The 21,751-nt window shown below is 40.4% G+C and overlaps 1 protein-coding gene across 6 annotated transcripts in view; it reads right to left on the bottom strand.

The window, feature by feature from the left end:
- Positions 1 to 21,254, bottom strand: part of LOC105690867 (protein held out wings) — a 36,453-nt gene extending 15,199 nt beyond the window's left edge. For 2 of the 6 annotated variants that reach the window (XM_048657428.1, XM_020855193.2), the window contains exons 1-2: positions 20,636 to 21,253; positions 2,271 to 2,404 (exon numbers count right to left, since the gene is read on the bottom strand). In XM_048657428.1, the coding sequence (XP_048513385.1) occupies positions 2,271 to 2,404; positions 20,636 to 20,762 (261 nt within the window). In that variant the 5' untranslated portion in view covers positions 20,763 to 21,253. Of the gene's footprint in view, positions 1 to 2,270; positions 2,405 to 20,635 lie in introns of all 6 variants that reach the window. The other 4 variants (XM_020855196.2, XM_012409010.3, XM_025747249.2 and 1 more) reach the window with 4 other exon arrangements.
- Positions 21,255 to 21,751: the final 497 nt, after the last annotated feature.

The raw sequence follows: 21,751 nt of genomic DNA on the forward strand, positions 1-21,751 counted from the left end.
CTGAATTAAATAATTTCGAACAAGTCTGCGGACGTGAATTGAGAGGTGAAAATTCAAATGAACTCCACGAAACTTTCGATCCACGTCTCGACTGTTCGTAATATACGCAACTATTCGAAGAAAATAATTTCAACCAAATTAAAGAAAATACCGTAATCGAGTACAGTTTTTAACTTTTCTATTTTTCATCGATTTCTTTCTATAATTTAGGGTAACCTGGACAATTATAGCTGTAAACCACATCTCGGAACGTGTCGATAATCTGCAGCAACGTGATGGACGATTTCGGTTCACAACGATCTGCATATAATTAATCGGTTAAATATTCCACGAGTAATCAAAACCTACGAAATGGTATATTACATGAAAATGACGTTTTTTTTTTCTTCAACCTGTACGTATAAATTTCGGACGATCTACATTTTTTTCTGCCTCCTTTTCTCCCTCCGGATGTGTCTTTCGCTTCAGAGCACCTCGATTCGAAGTCTTTCGTTCTTTTTCAAGTTTTTCTACTTTTTTTTTGTGTAGAAAAATTCAATTCGCCTCGAGCTACGGTGGATATGAATATTCCGATAACGGTACATATGACTGATTGAATTTCTCGAACCTATGATTTAATCTTAGTGCAAACCGTACAGTCTGATTTTTCATAAAATGATTGGTATTCCGTAATCGTAATGGCGACAATGCAATGGTATAATATAAAAAAAAAAAATATATATCATCCGCATTCGAACGGGGTAAGCTCACGGATCGGTGAAAAACTGAAACTAGGTATCCCATAACCCGTGCCAAAAAGTGCCTAGCCTTGTTATTGTAGCAACACACACGGGTTATAACTCGACTATAGAACACCGATGATGCCGTACTTCGGCAGCAGGGAAATCTATTCCGAGCCGTTCCAGAAATAACAGTTGACTGTACACATTATAAGAACGATCTTCTACACATCTCTCTCTTTCTGCAGCTTCCTCTTTCCTTTTTCCTCCCTGGTCCTCTCTAAACTCCAAGAGCATGTCATCTACTTTACATATACCAACGCCGCCACGTTACACTGGCGTGTTTTTCATCCGCGGGGAAATTATTTTCGCCGAGAGTTTGTAGAGTCTGAAAATTATATCCTCATAGCAACCACTTTCCTTTTACGCCGTCTCAAGATAACTCCCCCATAACGTGCATCTTGCGTACATATATATAAACCTTTCGAACCGTTTTTCCTCGACTTTGTGCACGATTTTGCGAACACATCCGTTCGAAAACTAGCTGTAACAACGCCTACGCGTATAGCACCCCCGACTTCGCGCATTTTCAAATCGTTTGAATTAGAGAATTTCAAAATACATCTCGCGAAACGATATATAGGTATCAACGTCTTGGCAACTGGTATCCGTGTTACACGTGCGCGCGTGCGTTATTATAAACTGTATCATAACTCGAAATTCCCTCAGTCATGAACGCTATAAACTATTCTAGAAATTCTCCATTTTTTTTGTTGCTGCCATAGAAATTTTTTTTTTTTTTTTGTCAAGAATATTTCTGACAACTATTTGAAGTAAAATTGCCGGATATGTGACTCTGGTACGTATTCGTTGTTCTAGTGAAAATGGGCATTCGTCGATCCTAGATAGAGTTAAGAGAGAGAAAAGTAAAATAAAAAAATATATAACTCTATATTCCTATGCCAAAATTATTAGTCATAGACGTCGTTGTTCTTCAATTTCAACATTTGCACACGGTATTATACGTACCGATGTATCGAACGACAAGATTGGTAATTTCGAAATTATTTTATCTCGCATAAAATGATAATTATTTTAACATTAGATACGCTTCGGAATAACGAAGTAGGATTCAAAGTGCCACGGTATAACCGGATGATGAATAAGGTGCAGCAGAAGCCACGCCAATGATCGCATCGACTACACACGCCATATAATCTACTCGTGTATGTACATCGTACATATAATAATATTATAACCATTGAATTCCATAAGCGGACGTAATATTTATTTAAATTAGTAACAGCTCATTATAGATTCCATGTACGCACAATGTCGCAGAGACTGGCCATTCTGATTATCCCGGAAGCATTACGTACATCTATGTACCTGTGCGTGTACATACACACGTATTTGTCCGCACGCTTGAACAATTTATGTATTTTTTTTTCTCCTCTTAATATAATAAATAAATCTGGCATGAAGATTGAAAAAAAAGGCAAACAAATCGTATGAAACTTTTTTCCAAATTAATCATAATCAGAAACTCACGTCTGGGTGTTCTTTAACCGGCACGTAGACTTTTTCCGTGAGTGTGGTGACATCGCCTTCCGGTTCTGGTAAAATTAACGGTTCCTTTTTCACTCCGCTGATTTGAAATAGGCTCGCCCGAACCTTTGCGATTTCTGTAAAACAAATGGTAAATGAAAATCATTAGCAAGGTATACATGTACGCGTGTACGCGAAATAAATTCGAGAGAAAGAAAGGACCGCAGGAAGACGCGTTATCGCTCGTCGCTTCCGATCTCCTCCGCAGCACCGCGAGTGCGAATTGAATTTTTTGAATTTAATAAAAATTCAGAAACACGCGGGTTCTCTGTACGTTATAATGGGTGTACACCGCTGCACTAACGTCTAACACTTGGAGATGTATATCTCTGAACACAATCCGACCTTGACACAGTGACGCAACGATACAGCCGCCTGTATATGTAAACTATTTAGTCACACTGTATAACGTACACAAGTATTTATTACATGTGACGACTGCGATGATGTATGTTTATCATATATACTCGTTCAACAGACTGGAGACCAGAGGGAGGAACTGCGGTTTACGTCCGTATGAAACGTCTCAAACTACGAATATGTTCTACATATGTATACATACATATGATGTAAATAAATATGTACACAAGTCGAGCAACGTCTTCGAAACATGAAACGATCTTTTATTCTCCTATCACATGTGTGGCGCGTACGCGGTATTATTTGATTAAAATTCAATACCGATTCACTCCGCATCGGACTCAACTTGACTCGAGGGTTATATTTCCTCATAGATATTCGAGAGTCGAGAACCAAGAGCTCGGTTCCTCCTTTCAGTTTGGAGTCAAGTGAGATCTGCCTCGTTTAGAATAGAGCACGGTACATACACGCGTAATGGCAAAGCAAAAAAAGAACCAGCACTCGTCTTCTTTTATGAAAAATAAAATATACCACCTCGCACAGTAAAGATCGAGGGTACGAAGAAAGAGCACGCGTACGTTACACGCACTTATACGCCTTGAACATGTCATATATGTAAGATGTGTGTATAATAACTTACACGCCATATACATAAAGATGAAATAACGGTGATTACACATTAGTTTGTTTCATAAATATCGCCGCAGTGGACAACGCGAGTTCTATTGTAACGTGGATAATTCACGCGATAAATTCGCGAGCACAGTGTGAATTATGCTTAAAGTGGAAAAAGAACGGACGCTCAATAATACGCATCTGCGTGTCAGACCGGTCGCGACTCTTTTCGTCACAATTCGCCCCGAAGAAGAATTTTTTTAACGCTCACAATTATCACAACAAATAATCACGACCACCCATGAATGGAATTAAAAGCGCGGTAGTTAATAATCCATGGATACAAAAAACCAAAAAAAAAAAAAAAAAGAGAGAGTAAAGAGGAATCATTAATCATTAATCCTAATAACCTGTAATTCACGAAATTATAGATGTTCCAGCGAAATTAGGAGGTAGCCATTTTTTACATATAATACCAAGCACACACACTTATATCACATGTGAGGTATACCATCGGACTGCGGTATAATTATACAAATGAAATGAAAATTTCTTCGTAAGTTTGATAACTCGGAAGGTAATTCGAAAAATTAATCGTATAGATACGTACGTGACCCACGAGGATTTCTGGCATGAGAAAATCCAAGTTATTTTTGTTTTTTTTCTCTAGTTGAGGGGAAATTGTAACGCGATTATACGTAACGATTATACGACTCGGTTGATGGAATATCTGTACATACCTATGCGTATGGAATGAAACAGATACGTACACTGCGGTAACATCGTCGATTTAACGGAGCGATGTTCAACGTTCAATTAACAAATTCACCGTACGAGCCACGCGTCGATCTAATGCGGCGGCGGCCCCTCTTTTATCAATCAGTCTCAACATACGGGGTACCCAATACACATCTGCGATGCCCCGACGAACGTCAAAATTATATCGTATAATAGTTTCACCCGCATGTTACGCACACAGGCATTATACCGCGTGTGGATATTTATCCCGAGCGTACGTACGTACGTCTTTCTCCGACGTCAACGTACGCTGCAACTTGTACAAGCAGTGTATCACTGGGACGGAATTTATGCTCTTCTCGCACGGGCCAAAAACTGGCGCCAGTTAATCAGCCGTTGCGAGTTCTATAATTTTCTATGGGTATCCGATGTGCATCATTGTCATTTGCTTCTCTGGTCCAGCGGAGGCGGTTGTCGAAAGCTATTTCGTTATCTTCTCTTTCATTTTATTGTACGAGATGAAAACACGAGATATATCGATCGACGCGAATTTTGATGTCCCGCAGCGGGTATAACATAAAAAAGACTTATGTACATCGAAATAGCGATACGTAGGTATTATACGTACCGATGGGAACGAAGTTTGGTTTTTATTTTTGTTTTTTATTCGGTTTGAATTACATATCCAGACCTTGGCATATATAGAATTCAAATGTTACAGCGAGAAAATTGATATTCCATAAATTTAAAACCGGTTAAATTCTTTATTATTACATATATATATATACACGCCTGTAGTGTAATTCAAAAAAATGCTTCCACCTCTGCGTCGCTTTGTATCTATTTTTTAATTTTCTCTTTAATTTTTTCGCCGGAATGTAATCTCGACACGAAATTTGACGTCGTCGAATAGATTTCGGTCTAAACCGATGATGCAGTAAAAATGTGTCGAGTGAATTTAAATCGCCGTATAACCCATCCCAAGAATAACATAATAATTATATCGCACACGTGAATATATCCGTACGCGTACGGATATAGATATTTCGTAGATGATCGGTGGAGAAAATGACGTCCGTCGATCGCGGAACGGGTGAGTAGTCTCGCTACCGTCACGATCGGGTGATTTCCCGATGCCCAGACATAAAAGTCATGCCCAACCCTGATGGTTAAATTCAATGCGTTCAACGAAACGAAACGATTCGCTTAGAAGGAAGGACGGCCAAACGGACGAACGGACGGACACAGTTGCCTACTTACCTACAATGCTACGCCTCGATTAACCTGCACTACGTGTATAAAATATACACCTATTTTACCACACCGTCGTACCCGTGTCACGTTATGTACAGGGTGCGTCTAAGATTTAAAACTAGAAAAAGAAAAAAAAGAAAATACATCCACCACAGATTTGGGAAGAATTGTATTTTTTGAAAAATCACTTGGATGGAACTCAACGATTACTTTTTCTTCATCTTATTTTTTGTAACAAGATTTTTTTTTCTCTCTAATTAATCGCTTTATATCGTGAGTAACATTGTACTTCTATAATTGAAAGTCGATTTGAAGATTTGAGTCGATTATTCGAGCATCCCGCGTACGCTTTCTTGCGACACGTTTGTAAATGGTAAAAAAAGCTGGGCTGCGGAGCGAGAAAATTTATGGGCGTGGCTGGTTCGAATCTCGAAACGATCGATGATCGTGTAATCGTAGAGTACAGTTGATATTATTATACGATGCTTTTTTTCTATTCGACGTTAAGTCAGCGATAGAATAATTGCATTACGACATTCCAGTTTCACAATTTCAACGATCAATGATTTGAAAAAAAAAAAAAAAAAATAAAACAGAAAAAGGAAAAAAAGAATATAACGGATGCTGCAGAATCAGATCTTCTGTACACTTTTTTCTTTTCTTTCAACAGAAGAAGTATATCAGCGAAATTGTTTGGTAAAATAAATTCTAAGATTCAATCATCCGAATCGTCCACATCGGTCACACTGTGTCTGTGAAGATGCATCGCATCATACCTGTGTGCACGTGTATTTTATTTCTTCTTAGTTTGTTCGAATCTTCAATTACTGCTCATTGTTCAGTTCCTTTTACTTTTTATGCGGGTATTCGCCTGGCTCACACATACTCGTTCCCATCAGTACGTAGAACTTTACGTTATTCCGTACAGACTGCTTTTAGTACGGTGATCAAAAAATATCACCGCCAACTAAACGTCAAGAGCTAATATAATAAAAAGAAAGAAAAAAAAAAAAGGGAAAAAACTCAAAGTAATCTCGCGCCTCAGAAGGTACATAAAGTATAATGGTATAACATATCTCCCACCGCGAAACGGTTCGTAATAACTTTAACTCGTCTAACATACATACATATATACGTGTGTATCAAAGTTGCGGGCCGATCCAAAGAGACATGTATACCTGCTATTTTTCCAGGTATGGTAAAATCAGAAAGTTGTTTGAAATCTTTGGTACAAAAAGGAAGCCGCGTGGTATAAAGCATGATCCGTGGATGCGTGTACAGGTAGGTACGTATAATCTCGAGTCCCGTCACAGCTTCTTTCGCATATATTTCGCGGCGAGTATACATATACTCGCTATACGTATGAAACGAATTCACCGTCAGAATTTCTGAAATCGTTAACGTTTATTCAACGTGTGATGTATAGCTACGCTAAGCGACGACGACGACGACGACGACGACGACGACGAAGACGCGTTGCGTAACGGAGACATAGTTTTTAGAGAGATAAAAATGCAGTTGCAAAATCGCTCGAGAGTAGGAGGAGAAGGAAAACTCGTCCACACCTGCTCTGTTGCACATACCGTGGTATATATCAACCGACCGAGATGCTGCGGTCCATGGCAGGTGTTTTCTCACACATTCGTACGTATACTATTCATGTATGTTTTTCATGCTTCGACTAGAGTACATCACATTGTGACGAGAAATGAATTTCGTACCGAGTATCTCGAATTAAAGTTGCGCTCCTGCCGCGAGAAAAATTGAAACCAAAAAAAACCCAAAAATACGCAAAGCTTTCAAAAATGAAATCGTCCATCAAGTGAATCGCGAAGAAGTAAAGTAAAGGAGAGAAAAAAAAAAAAACCGATGTTTATTACCGTTTCGAAATACGTTATAGCTTGTGCCAAAATTTATTTTCAACGTTTTAGAATTTAGAATATTATTATAACGATGAAACTGGTTATTCCACAATCGTCAGGTATATAATGTCGGATGTATTAAATGGAGAATAATATTTCTTTCTTCTGGTTATTATTCATTTATTTCCTTTAATTTCAATCGTTTTTTTCCTCCCCTTAATTACAGTTGGATGAAAATCCAGGATGGTTTGACAACACCTGGTTCATAACACTCGTCTCTCGCAATCAAGGAGAGAGAAAAGCCATCTATGAAATGTGATAGGAAATCACGGGCGATAGATGCGAGAAAAATAAAATTAAAAACCTACATGAAATATACATTAGAATAATGCTCTGTGGGATGCGGGTGACGCTATATGCAAGCATGTGTGTATGTCTAGAGATGCGCGCAGGGAATGAAAAATAAAGACAGGGCATCATAGCCGCATTTAGCGTGAGCAGCGACCGAGCGAACGCGCCTACATGACATCAGCTGACGACGACTGACGTTCTCGTCACGATCTCCTTCATCTTAATCATCTTCATCATCTTCATCTTCCTCATCTCCATCTACTTTGCGTTGGCTCGCGTGAGCTAGATCCAGAGGCGCCCGTACCTCGCGCATTTTGTACGTTGCAATCGCAAGGGTAGATTTCTCACGAACTCTCCTCCTCAACGAATGGTTGAAATTTTCGCCGGCAAGGTAAAAGGAAAAAAAAAACAAAGAAAACAGCATTCGATCGACACCCTAATTTTACTGACGGAGAGAAGAGCCATCGGTGCATTTTGTACATGTCGTATACAACGCGGCAGATGTAGGTACACAACGAAACAAATTTCAACGAAAGTACATTTATAAACGATTATACCTTATTGGTGATTAGTTTTGGAGGGATGATTATCCATTATAACAAATAAGCCGTTCGGAATGATGTTCACGTATTACGAAGAAGTTACGACTTTCAACACAATATAACCGTAAGGCAATTGTAACAAACTGAAGCAGCTAATTAGCCGCATATTCTCGTCGCTAATTATCTATACCATATTATACCGTGTAGTACGAGTCATTATATTCCCTCAGTTACTTCGTGTACCTACTCCGAACTGCCTTATTTTTTCTAGTGATTGGAGTAATTTGGTAATTTTTAATCTGATCGTTAACGAGGTATTCTAAAAAACGATTTCGGTATCGGTTACGTGACACGCGACTCTATCAAAAAGTACAAAACGTAACATCGTACGATCGAAAAGAAATAAATAAATAGAGCAACGTTACATATATGCGAATGTAAGTTTCCCATACAGCAGGCATTATAACTGCGAAACAGTTACAAAAATGATATCTAGCAACGCTATCGCACATTTCGAAGAATAAATCATGCAAACTGTTTTATAAGCGCGGCTGAGATAAGAAGAATATTATTTCTTTTATTTTTCCTACGATAAAATTTTTCGCGACTCTCGGTTGTGATGTACCGTGATACAATAATGCTTGTAAACCAAAACTTATATGTACACACCTAGAAAATTATTGGTCTCGTAATAAAAAATTGTTTCAAAAATATATTCATTTTCAAAAAAGGTCTGCAATCCCTGAACGATCTCAGTCAAGTTTACCGTGTGCATGGTAATGAATATAATCAGAAATCATTATTATTACTACTATTCGCATACTAATACAACAAACGAATGAACAGAATTCCCTGTGCACTCGGGAGTTGAATTGATATAAACTTTCATCTCGTAATATATGAGGGGCAGTCTCTATCGCGCTCTTCGTCCGATGAGCTTTCGAAGTAATGAAAAAATTACAAAAAAAAAGCAAAAAAAAAAAAAACTGGAACAGCAAAAAAATTGGTTCGAAGAATGCGCCGACTTGGCATCGTGTAAGTGGTATACACAGTGTGCAAGTGCATCTAGAATCGTTAATCGTGCAATATAATCAAAGTGGCACGCTAATTGATAAACTATGCGATGAGTGCGGGTTAGGCGAGTATAATGGTATGAATAATTACTGTACAAGTTTTACCATCGCATGCAATTAATTATAGAGACATACGTATTTTCATAAGTGGAAAAAAAAAAAAACTCTATATAAAACATTCCACGAGAAAAAAAAAACCAGGAAAATTGTATATTTGAAAATGTAATAGTAGGTGAAAAGTTTACGAAAAACAAATAATAGTAACAGTAATAATAATCATTTTGAAAAAGAGATAAATAATAAAGATAATGAAAAAATTATCGCATGGTCTAGCTCTTTATATACATTGGCATGTCTTTCGTCCTTGATAGAAATTCTTCGGTTATGCCGGTTGGCTTTGGATTCTCGTTTTTAAATTCGCGCGTCCTACAGGTGTGATATAGATATTAGATATGCATAAATCTGTGGCGCGTTGGGTGTAAAGGTATATATAAAATACAGGCGACAAAAGCAACCGACTAACACAACTTTTGGCAAGAAGAATTGGGACAATATTTCAGACACTATGCCAGCTATATATTTTACTATATAGTTGCTCTAGAAAATTGGCTCCTGCACTAACTTCTTATAGCTAACCTCGTTATACATATATATACGTGTATACATATAGGTGTACGTGTGAGAATCCAAATATAATATACGCAACGATCTGACATACTAACCAAATAATAATGCTCGTTGTTGCAAGCATGCATGTGCGGAAATCATAGAACTCGATTATATGAAAGAGAAATAGAGAATCTAAAAGCACAAATTTTTATTCATATCACGTTACATGATCGTAATGATATTTCGTAAGTTTTTTAATCCTGAAAGATATGATATCAGATCAAGCTACAATCAATTGGGAAAGTGAATTTCTACATGTGCCGAAACATGCACGAAAAATTCTGTCATTTGAATGAAAATATTTTTTTGCCTCTCCACGGTGACAAATTTTGAAGGCCATCTATTCCTTTTATTTATTTTTCTGTCTCTTTTAACAATCGGTGACGATCCCCCATTACATATGATCTCATATGAATTTTACCAGAATTTTAAGTACACGGCACACAGATAATATGGCAGCTGCAGAGAATGACGTGTCGGACTTATCCCAAGTAATAAATTGTGTTATACTAATGTGCGAGATAACCTAACTCAGTTTTTTTTTTTTTTTTCTTTTTTTCACCTATTCTCTAGCCTAGCAAATAATTGTAAAGATTTTTGCAACAAGTCAAAGTCTGATGTCATTATTAGTCGCCAGCGGCGGATATCCACATATACCAGCTGACTGCGGCGACTCGCTTCTATATGTGATTTATTTATTCTTCATCCATTCTCAACAGATCTTAGTTACTTTTATGACCGTGTAGTAAGACCATTACTATATTGACTATATTCGTCCGCGTTGTCATTTCTCAAAGATTCGTCATCTTTCCAGGTAAGAGAAAAACAGCAAAAAATTCTCGTTATTCGCAATAATTAATGGCGTTTACACCTTCCGGCACGCGCGGCTGATGACAAAGAAGAAGGCGATCTAATACAGATATTATACCATCGGCAAATGACGAAGACCATTGAATTTCCAATAATTGGGAGCCTGGGGTGAGAACTTTTTTTCCTTTTTTTTTCTTGTTTCAATCAGAGCAAAGAAGAATTTATATAATTTGCAAGCGACTGCGCATAAAAATTTCGAATCGTTTATAGGCACGCGATTTGAAGTTATTTTTGTACCGGCTAACAACGATTCCCGAACATCTTCCAGGTCGTCAATATTTATTTGGACAGCTGCATTTTGGCTCGCAGGAAATATAAAACAGAGAAAAAAAAAAAAAAAAAAGAAGCGAGAGAGAAAACAGAAAACCGAAATGTCGGCGCCAAGATGACTAACTGAGAAAACGAAGATGCGCAAGCGGCCCTCGCGCGTCCTGAAGACGCGTCGCGGATACTATTTTAAAGTCTCCTCTCTAGACAGTAACAGACGTAGAATCACTAAAACTTGCGGAAGAAACCTTCAGGTTTACGTGGTAATAACACACTTGCGATTCTACCTTGACCAAGATATATAAATTTCGACGTGAGTTTGGTGATGGAGTCACAAAAAATTGACAATTTCACTCAATGAAGTCGCGTGATTCGAGAATGGTATATAATCGTAAGTTCGATGCGATTACCTTTAAATATTTCGAACGATATGAGATATTCTTGTTTTTGGTTAAGCTTTTCTTTACCACGTCGCTGATACGGGAGAACGTGAAAAAACAATGTAAATTGGGGAGAAGAACCGAAGAACGGTTGAGACGGTAATAATAACGTGACTAACCGTGTTGAAAAATTCGAACCGCGAATTTCTCGGATTTAAAAATCTAAAAAACTTATATCGCTGCCGCTGATGCTGTCATATATGCTTCTAGGCAATTTACTTATTTTCACTCCGTGACTCAAGCTTTTTATTTATAATTTTTGGTCGCTCAAACATAACAACGAAAAGCGGTTCACAAATTCTACGCAGATTTTCCATGCAATCGAAGCAAGAAAGAGAAACCGAATAAGCGAGAGCAAAAAAAATCCAACATTTTTGAAAACAAAATACCTACCGATTAAAATTAGCGAAACATTTTTCATCTACTTTTTTGTTTTACAGATCTCGAACCGATTACTTCTTGATTATTTTTCATGTATTCGTTTTTTTTTCAACGTCGAGCTCGCCGATATAATAACAAGCGATTACGTGATTTGAGCGGTCTCAGTCGTCTGGAATTAAACTTAATTTGTAGCTCCATTTAATAATTTATAAACGCTAAGAAAAACACATTAAGTTTAAATAATCGTTAGACAGACGATCTAATCGTATCCGGTCCCAGGAGATCTTACCCTCGGGCCTTATATCTCTTGGCCGAATTCCAAACGGCGTTTTATAAAGTATAAGTTCCTGTCTCTGTCTCCTTATTAGATGTCATAAACCACGAGCCGAAACCTTTAAATTCAGAATTTAGGTCGACCTGATTGAAAATTATGGCGACGGAAGGTATCAAAAGCGGAAAATACGTTTTCAACGCCTCTGCGTGAATACGGTGAAATTTAAAGTTGGGTCAAAGCCCCGAAACGAACGTCCTACTGCAGTACCAGACTTTTCATCCCTACAATACGAGTTTTCTAAGGCATCGGGTTTAAACTCCCTATGTGTATACCTTTCAGGTGTATAACTTATACCCCACGCAACAGGTTCCATTCAACATTCCCTCAGGGTTCCCCTTTCAAGGCGAAACAAATCAACCTGTTGATCGCTAAAGCCGGCCTTTTCAATACGCGTCATACGCAGTCAACTACAATAATGGCGCCGTATGCATATACACATTTGCCGTACTGTACATTCCAATGGTGGAGAAAAAAACAAAAAAAATTGGCAAAAGTTATACAACGGCGTTAGGAAAATGTAAAAAAATTAATACGACGAGGAATTCAAAAGAATCACCTTTTTTTCTATGTAGATATACATATGGATATATATGTAAACCGGAAGAGGAAGAACGGGTCCTGAACAACCGTTGCAAGATTCGTTTTGGATGTTATTAACGCACCGATCGTAGTACGACTCTATTATGTGACTTTTATCTATAATAAATATGTACACTGATTTCATGATTTACCGTTATTCAATCATACCGCGGTGTTTGCTCTTGTAGGCTGCACGGTGTCAATGAGGGCTACTGTTGATTCACGAGGTGTCGTAGATACGCGTAGTAAAATATATATAATCCGTATAGAATCTTATTCAACCGATTTACACGTGGCCGACGCTGCTGCCGAATGATTACAGATAGGATGAGACCCGATCCGTACGATAATATTCAGCGTACGATATACGTTTGAAGAAATAAAATTATTCTAATGAAATTCGTTGGTAATCGCGATTCGTTCGGCAACGTTATTTTTTCGTTATCTATATTTATTTGATCTTATTTTAAAACCGCGAATAATTGCGGCGTCTGAGGTATTTCGTTAATTATAAAAATAGACCGAAGACGCGCGCTCGTCGCCCCGACACCGAATTCGCGTATAATATATTATTTGGATACATTTCTCGTGGCCGTAAATGCGCAATTCTGGAAAACTAATGATTGAAAATATTTCGAACAGCGGTTAGCAGGAGTTCGGAATATCCTCTCTTTTAAATAGCCGATATATAAGGTAAGCTACCGCCGCTACGACGAGCGAAGAATTAAAACGAACGGATAAATAAAATTTATAACAGTTCAGGTAATTACGAAACGGTAATTAGGCGCTAGGTATCGCAATTCGTCGAATGGCTTAAAGACGTCGGTTTCACGATATCCGATTGGGACAAACTGTAACCATACAATCGTCGACTCGTTCGAAACGCCTTATTAGCCGAAGTCCTTTCACGTGAGGATTATACCGTTAGATCAACCGTGCAGAGCGAGTGAGAGGAGAAAAAGAATAAAAAAAAAATGATGGACGACCGGGGTAATAATAAAATGTTTTCTCGGGCCGGATTCGATGCCCCCGAGGTTCTACCGATCCCCCCATACCTTTGGTCCTCGTGTACAATATCGGAATTTTCTCAATACACGGGACGTTATACATTTTTTTGTTTAATATCATTTACCGAACTGAAAAAAAAAAAGACTCGACATGATCGTTCGTGAAGTAACTAAAAAAATACGTTCCATTACAAAGTACCTACGTACGCCGAGACCCTCGACAAAAAAAAACCTAACGATACATGACGCAAAACTGTAACTTCGTATTCACGTACAGTTGAGTTAAATTTTCTCAGAAAGAGAAACGTCAGTTTTATTACTTATATATATACGATTCCATAGTGAAAATCGAACGGTCGAGCTAAAGGCGTCGGGTGAACAGCCATGAGACTTTAATGCACGACTAGAGAAATCTGTAGCCGTTCTTGTAACGAACGGGTCGACGCCACTCCCAGCCACTCCTGCAGCAGCAAAAGCTACACAACGGCACACAAGACGCACTCGAGAGTCAGTCACAACCGCTACTCATATACATGTACATACATTCGAGTCCGGAATATATAAAAACCCATGTGACCTCGCGAACGACACACGTACACCTATCTGTTCACCGATGTACACGAAAGCATGCCTGTCACACGCGTTCCCACCAATTTTCAGGTTTTTCCCTCATTTCCTCTGAAGCCGGCTACTAAAAAATCGAAAGGATTTTTCGAATTACGTCGCGACCCGACAAAAATTCTCAACGATTTTCACCTTTCTCTTTTCCACCGACGTGATCGCGTCCGGTGACTTTTTCAAGTCGCCGATCTCGAGTTTATTTCCCCGGAAAATTGAAGGATCTTGTGGGAAATGAATAGATAAAATGAAAGATTTAAATACCACGTGATACGGAATGAGACGAAGACTCGAGACGAGGGCCCAAGATAGGATTTCTAGCCGTCTGGCTTTGCGGGAGTATATCGAGATATACGGTATACGTAAATATATATATATATATATATTATATGTATTAAATGCACACGGCGTATACGTGAAACTTCTATACGTGGGGCGCCTTTTACAATTTATATACGCGCACGTACGTTATACGCATCGAGTTGTACTATGGTTCAAAAATCTTCAAAAAGGTTTTCTCGAGAACGAACTCGCGATATGTTTTTCTCAACGTCATTCCTCAATTCGTTGCTTCTCTCTTCATTTTTCTATCCCCCTTATCTTTATCTCCGATACGCGTATAATGCACAACTTATACGTAAATACCTACACGATCATGAGAACGGGCCGAAGCAGAGATAAAAATATAAAGTAACATGAGAAAAAGAAAAAAGAGAAAAAAAAACCGATATGGTAACGAGAGGAGCGGGGGTGAAATCCTGTTATTCCGCGACACGAAACCGCGATCGCTCGCGCCTAAACGAGCCTCAACGATGATCGTTCTTCGGAAATCTGTATTGGTGGGGTATAAATTTGCAGTGGAATGATGATACGATGACGAGGACGGCGATGACGATGGCAAGGATGAGGTTAACGGTGTTGCGATAAATGTGGGCCGCGTTGGTCAGCGGATATATGTATATACATATACTTCGTAAGTCTGTATATATTATATATGTATACACGAACTAGCGTATCTGTAACGTCGTTGAAAACTGGGTTCATTTGACATTATATGTATACCTGCGTGTATAACTATGAATTATCGAGCGGCATACGTCTCGGGGGTATTGAACCTCGTTCGATACAATTTATTTGCCGGAGAGTAATTATATCTGTATATAAATTTTTTATAATTTTGTTTCTGAACGAATACGTATCGGCCAGATTTCGCGAGTTCTGATTTTCCACGTGTCATGTGTCCCGCGATATACGCGCACGCGAATCGCAATTATATCGAAGATGAGATGCGTCGGGAAGCGAGAAAAAAAAAGATGTAAAAAAAAAAAAACAGAAGAAAAATTCAGACAATGAATCAAAAGAGATCGGAATGTCGGGGTTCGGTATCTTCTGAAATCATCGCGAGATTCTCAACGGCCTGCATGTTTTATATTTCACCGTTTAAACGGCGGCGCCGACACAGCCGCTATTTCTTCAAAACATAATCGTTGAACTTTTTTTTTTTGTTTTTTTTTTTTTTGATAACGACCACGTAATGTAACAGAAGAATTCGGACGTACGTTTGAATTGTATCAACGTCTCGGTGTGAAACCGTGATCATATATTTTGGACATTCGAGTTGCGGGTTTTCAAATAATTGAGTCAATGTAGAGTCGACCGATAAACCGATCGCGACGATACGGATACAATAAATTTCCATAGATTTGATAGACGACAGCGAGCAGCAGCTGATGGGTCTACGACTCGTTAAATTCTTCAACCTTGCGCTACGCCGTACGGTTCACTGCACTACATATCGTATAGGTCAATCTTTATCTACAACGAAAACAAAAAGAAGAAAGGAAAAAGAAAAAAAAAAAACGTCCCCTTTGGCGGTCAGATTTAAACGCGGCGCGTGAAGACGACAAGGCTATATAATACAGGATCATGGCTGCATCTCTACGGTGCAGGGGAGGTTTGTATCCTACCTCCTATACGTATATACACGCCCAAGATACAAACGTGGGAATCCTATGACAGCATATCCCGCGCTCCTCGGATCTCTCCAGGATCGTCGGGATGGACCACGAAGAGTTGGATGTATCGGAGGACGCCGGAGACCGACAGAGGAGATTCCTTTCACCTCCCACCAAGCACACCGTTTTCTCGCGGTGTGTTCGTTCGAACGTAGCGCCGAGGACGGGACGGGACGGGATGGGATGGCATGGGTGTGCGCCGGGGGTCATCCCGGTCAACGGCCCCCATCGCAAGGGCCTGAATAGTTTACTCTTACGGCCCTGGGGCCACCTAACAATTCCGAGACTCCGAATTCCCCCGGTCGTCATCAATGAAGAATTTGATTTCTTTGCTATTTTTTTTCTCTCTTTTCTCGTTTCTCGAACTTCCTTTTCTTTCCATTATTCGAGAAGACAACGACAACCGTATTTCCACTCTTTGTCATCTCTTTCAACAGCGATCCGCGTTACATATCCATAATTTTTCCATCCTCCAGTTTTTTGATGTAATTTAAATGTTTTTTTTTTCTCTCCCCTCCTTTTGGCGTATTACGCAACGCACGATTGCTGGACCACGACGATCGCCGAGAACCGTTGAATCGCAAAGAATTGAATATATACCTATGGAGCGTGGTTGATATATATATAAGTACGAGTATAAGACGGTCCTCGGTATTCGTTTTCAACGAGCTCCGTAACAGCGAGTAAAAGACGCGTGGGCATTTCCTAATTTAGAAGCAGCGATATCCTCATGTTGTTACCGAATTATATTCCAGTCTCGTATTTCCTATAGGGTCCACCTCCTACCTAAAATCTACGTTGTTAAAAAAAAGTAGTCGCCAATGAAACGAGGAAATTCTAGCGAACCCCCGAATCCGCGACTTACGTAAACCGTCGAAAAAAATACGGCAACATTAAATTAAAGATAATGAAGAATAAAAAAATTTGCATACACGACACCTGTACGACCAGAGCTTTTGTCAGTCGACACCGGCGTGTACAGGTGTATTTGCTATTTCAAAGTACCTACATGGGTATAAATGTGTGATACGGTATAAGGTATCTCTCGAAGGCTCGAAAGGTATAAGAGTCGCGCTACCATAGAATCTACTACACAACTCCTCGCGTATAGTATATGCCGTGACTGGTTTGTCAACGTCGTGTTATTATGCCGGTTGAATTTCTAAAGACACTACACACTATACGGTACGATATGAATAGAAAGCTCTTCCGTTTTTCAACGACAGATATCAGAGATCGTATGGAGTCGAACAATTTTACAGGTGTATTCATCCCCCGGGGGGTCGCGGACTCTCGACCATCTCGTACCCTTTGTGACGATTAAAGTTCAAATACCGTCGTCGCGTCCGCATCGCGCGTACCTACTCGTTGACCGATCGTTGGACGACGATCGGATTCTGATTGGATCGGATCGGATCTTTTTGCGTGAATCTGGTCCCCCCCCCCCCCCCCCCCGCGCGTGGTTTCGATTCGCGTCCATCGAGCGTGAAAAGAACGAAGCCAAGATAATGTACATCGAGTGTCAAGGAGAAGCGGCGAAGGCGCGAAAGGTAGGCCGCCCGACGTTATAAAAGGAAAGGCGAGTGAAACATAATACAGTAAAAGACTTCCGATGAGCACGAGAATAAGAAAGAGTAGAGAAAAAGGAAGGTAGGAAAGAAGTAGGCGGTTCGATGCAGAGGATAGCCGGGTTACTTCGCGCGCATAGCCGTATATCCTTTTAGGGTAACCTGCGCCCCGTCCTCGTGGGCAGAGTCGGGATCGCCGGTAGCAGGTCGTATCTTTCTCGAATGGAAGGGAACGACGAGGGGGCACGGGGGATGCGTAGAAGCTTACGTTTTTAGCTCGGCTCTTACCGCACGTGGAATGGAAAGCTAAAAATCACGCAAGTCGTTGTCTCCCATTCGAACTTGTGAGCGAAGAGTAGAAGAGAAGAGAAGAGACGAGGCGACGGGCGACGCGACGCGCGACCCGCGACTCTTTTCCATTCGCGGCTTCAACCTGCTACGTCACAGCGGGTACGTAGCTTCGTTCACGAAGAAGTTGGGTACGTGTTCGTAGCGTGCATGAGTGCGTAAGTACGACGCGACGGCGTTCAAGCGTTACACACGGGGGGCTCACACATGGATATTTTATAAACCTGTCGCGAAACGGCAAGATGGCTGGCGCCGTGCCACTGTGCCACTCCTGAGGATCGGAACGCGCTCGCGCGAGCGCGTTCGCTGTTAAAGTAAGCGGGCGAACGATACACGCAAGCAACCCCAGCGTTCGGTTTGGCTGTGGGTCTCTCGTTCTGGCTGTAACAGGCAGCAGCAGCAGCAGCAGCAACATGTAGAAGCCAGGCGAAACGGTCCCTCCGCCTTCCCTCCGGTCGCTCGTGTGGCCCGAGAGAAGGAATGCGGCTGCACAGGGCGGGGGAGGAGGGCAGGAGCCGAGGGGTCCGGAGGGACGAGGGAAGGGAGGCGTAACGATGGCTTGGAACATGGTCCGCGCGTCGTCGTCATGTTTCTTTTCAACCAACTGACTGACTGACTGACTCGTTTCATCCGTGGCATTGCAGCGGACCAGCGAACCCAGTGGGCATTAGATCGGGGTTTTTTAAACTTCGAAAGCCACAGCACACGACGTCGTATGATTTTTCGGATCGTCGAAACACCGACAGAGATCGTACATAGATCGGAGTGTATACTTTTCATTCTTTGTCAACATTGCACGTCCACTGTCGTCGCGTTATCAATTCGTTGAGTAATATTAAAAAATAAACACACAGCACATAAGATGTGATTCATGCACAGAAGATGACGATGATGATGATGATGATGATGATGAAATGAAAATAGTACGTAAGGTCAATATCGATTAGAAGACGGTGATTATTGCGATCCGGAATTCTTTAAGTGTACAGTTATTATGATAAGTAAATTCACCTTCTACCGCGTTCAATGAATCGTTCGTTCTGAAAATCTTGGTGATGCCCCATGTGTCAGTCTTGGGGTATCGACAATGATGTCAAGTGCGTACGGGGGGCACCGGCGCACGATCGTATATATGTATTACCTATGGAATTTATTTGATCGGATTCTTTATTCGCAGATACCCATCACTACACAAAACGACTGAAACGAGTTGGCCGAGTGAGCTCGGAGTCGTCGATTTCACTCGCTCCAAAGACCTCGGAATCGCCTGCACGACTCTAAAAACCTTCCATCACCACCAACAGCAGCAGCAACTAACAGCAGCACAGAGGCTCACAGTTTATTTACTCGTTTATTTTTCTCACTAAAATTGCACTGCGTGTATTATTATAACCAGGGGGTAGATGATCATGTGTGGCATATCCCAAATGCACCGTATAGTATATTTATATCCATTATCCGCACGTTATTCACCGTCTTAATTACGTTTTTTTTTTTTCCTTTTTTCTTTTTTCTTTTGTCTCTTTGCGTCTTCTCCGTTTAAATGGTACATGTATCCTCACGGCATAGTGCTTCACGTACGTACCAACTCGTAAGAGCGTACCCGCATGTATATCGCGCATGGCGAATGCCATGTGTTTTTGACATCCGGGTTGCAGATGGCCAAGAAATCATCTTGAATCACTGCAGCCGGCAGGCGTGGACGTGGACGTGGAAACTTTTCGAGTCACGTGTTAATTTCAGATTTTCGAAACATACGTGGGATATGTGTAAATGTATGTTCGATTAATCATTGCGAACAGTTTGACAGTGCAGGTGCGAGTTAGACTTGAACTTAAAGACTGGAGTTTAGCAAGCGTATTATGTCAACGGACTGTATTAGTCGCGGCGCAAGTGAAGGAAAAAAAAAAAAAAAACCAGACAAATCTTTTGAATGAAAATTGCAATCGAGACAGATGCGTCGACGTAACTTCTAATTAGTTCGGGGACTGTTTTAGAGTGGTCGGTATTCAGGAAAGTCAAGTGCCATTTCCGAATGAAGTGACGTAACGTGCCTTAGCTAGTGTAAACAGTGAGACAGACCATCCCGATCTGTCTCTCTCTCTTCTCCTCTCCTCATGGGCGGGTGGTAATCGGGTATAGACTACTAATCGCAATTTTGCCGGAGAAACGAGCTGCTGAAATAATCGGGGGTAGGGGGTGGGGGGGACAGCGAAAAAGAAATAATACGATTCACATGTATCGCGTACAGAGTGACGGAGAACGAGAGAAAGAAAACGAGAAGGAAACAGACAGTCGTCGAGGAGACAGCGATATAAAGTCGAGGATAGAAATACAGCGGTGTACAAAAGAAGATACGTTGAACACGTATAATTTAAATGAGCATTGTTAGTGGATTAATATGGATTAATTCTTACCTTCATCTAGTAGGCGTTCTACGTGTATGAAGACGTTAGGGAAAGCAGCTAATTGCTTCCTATCTTTTAATAATTGTGACAGATAGTCCGCTATACTTTGCGTCGTTGTGTTAGTATTATCACACATTGCAATTATGTTTTTATTTTTAGTGTACGTTCTCGAAACGTTCCACGACGGCAGTGCGTAGGAACACGTTTTTCCTGATGTTTACGCGCGTTAGCGACGTCCAAGTACCGATTAATTTTTCCTCCTCCACACTTTCGGCCGCGTTCACGTGCGGCTCTTTATTTATTTCTTTATTGTTATCGACAATTTTAATTCATCAAATTTACCATAAACTCGTCGTACAATTATTACAATACGATCGATCAACAAGAGGATGTGGTAAAAAAAATAATAAAATAAAAACTTAAAAAAAAAAAGAACCAACTATCAACTGTGACGAGGATTAATGTTGTAACGAGTGTGTGCGGTAATTACGTAGGTCTAAGAGACTAGGATAATTGAAATTAAAAAAAATTTCGCGAATCGGGACGATTTTGAAAATAACGTTTCGACGGACTTAAAAAAAAAAACTAAACGAGCTGTATACGTGATCGTATGTAAGTACGCGCGCTACGGATATCACGGCTCAACTAAAAGCTCCGATGGGAGCTGCGTACGTCCCTACGGGGGAGACTCTCTCTCGGGTAAATTCGTGAATTTTGTGCGCCAGCGCTCAACTCGCACTAGCACAAGCGCATGCCCAATCGCGCGAACACTTCCCGCCCACTGGCCATATACGGACTCCGCTCACAATACCCACGTAAGCGAGAATCCAGAGATACACCGAGCTATGTAGATTCTACACCCGATTTTCTTTAAAAAAAATCTTCACCACCACCGTTCACTTTTCTATAATAATGAACGAAGCACAGTCCTCTCTTTACCACCTTATTTCACGTGTATAGCTACGCACACTGTACTCTATTTACTTAATTTACTACGGTGTACGCACGTATATGCACGCGACTTAGCCGATAATTCTACCGCTGGCAATTCCCAACAAACTCTGTCCTGAGAAAATTATCAAGATATCCGCGAAAATAGATCGCTAATTTATACGTCTGATAAAA

Source organism: Athalia rosae, chromosome 6 (genome assembly GCF_917208135.1).
Source record: "Athalia rosae chromosome 6, iyAthRosa1.1, whole genome shotgun sequence".
Taxonomy (NCBI): Eukaryota; Metazoa; Arthropoda; class Insecta; order Hymenoptera; family Athaliidae; genus Athalia; species Athalia rosae.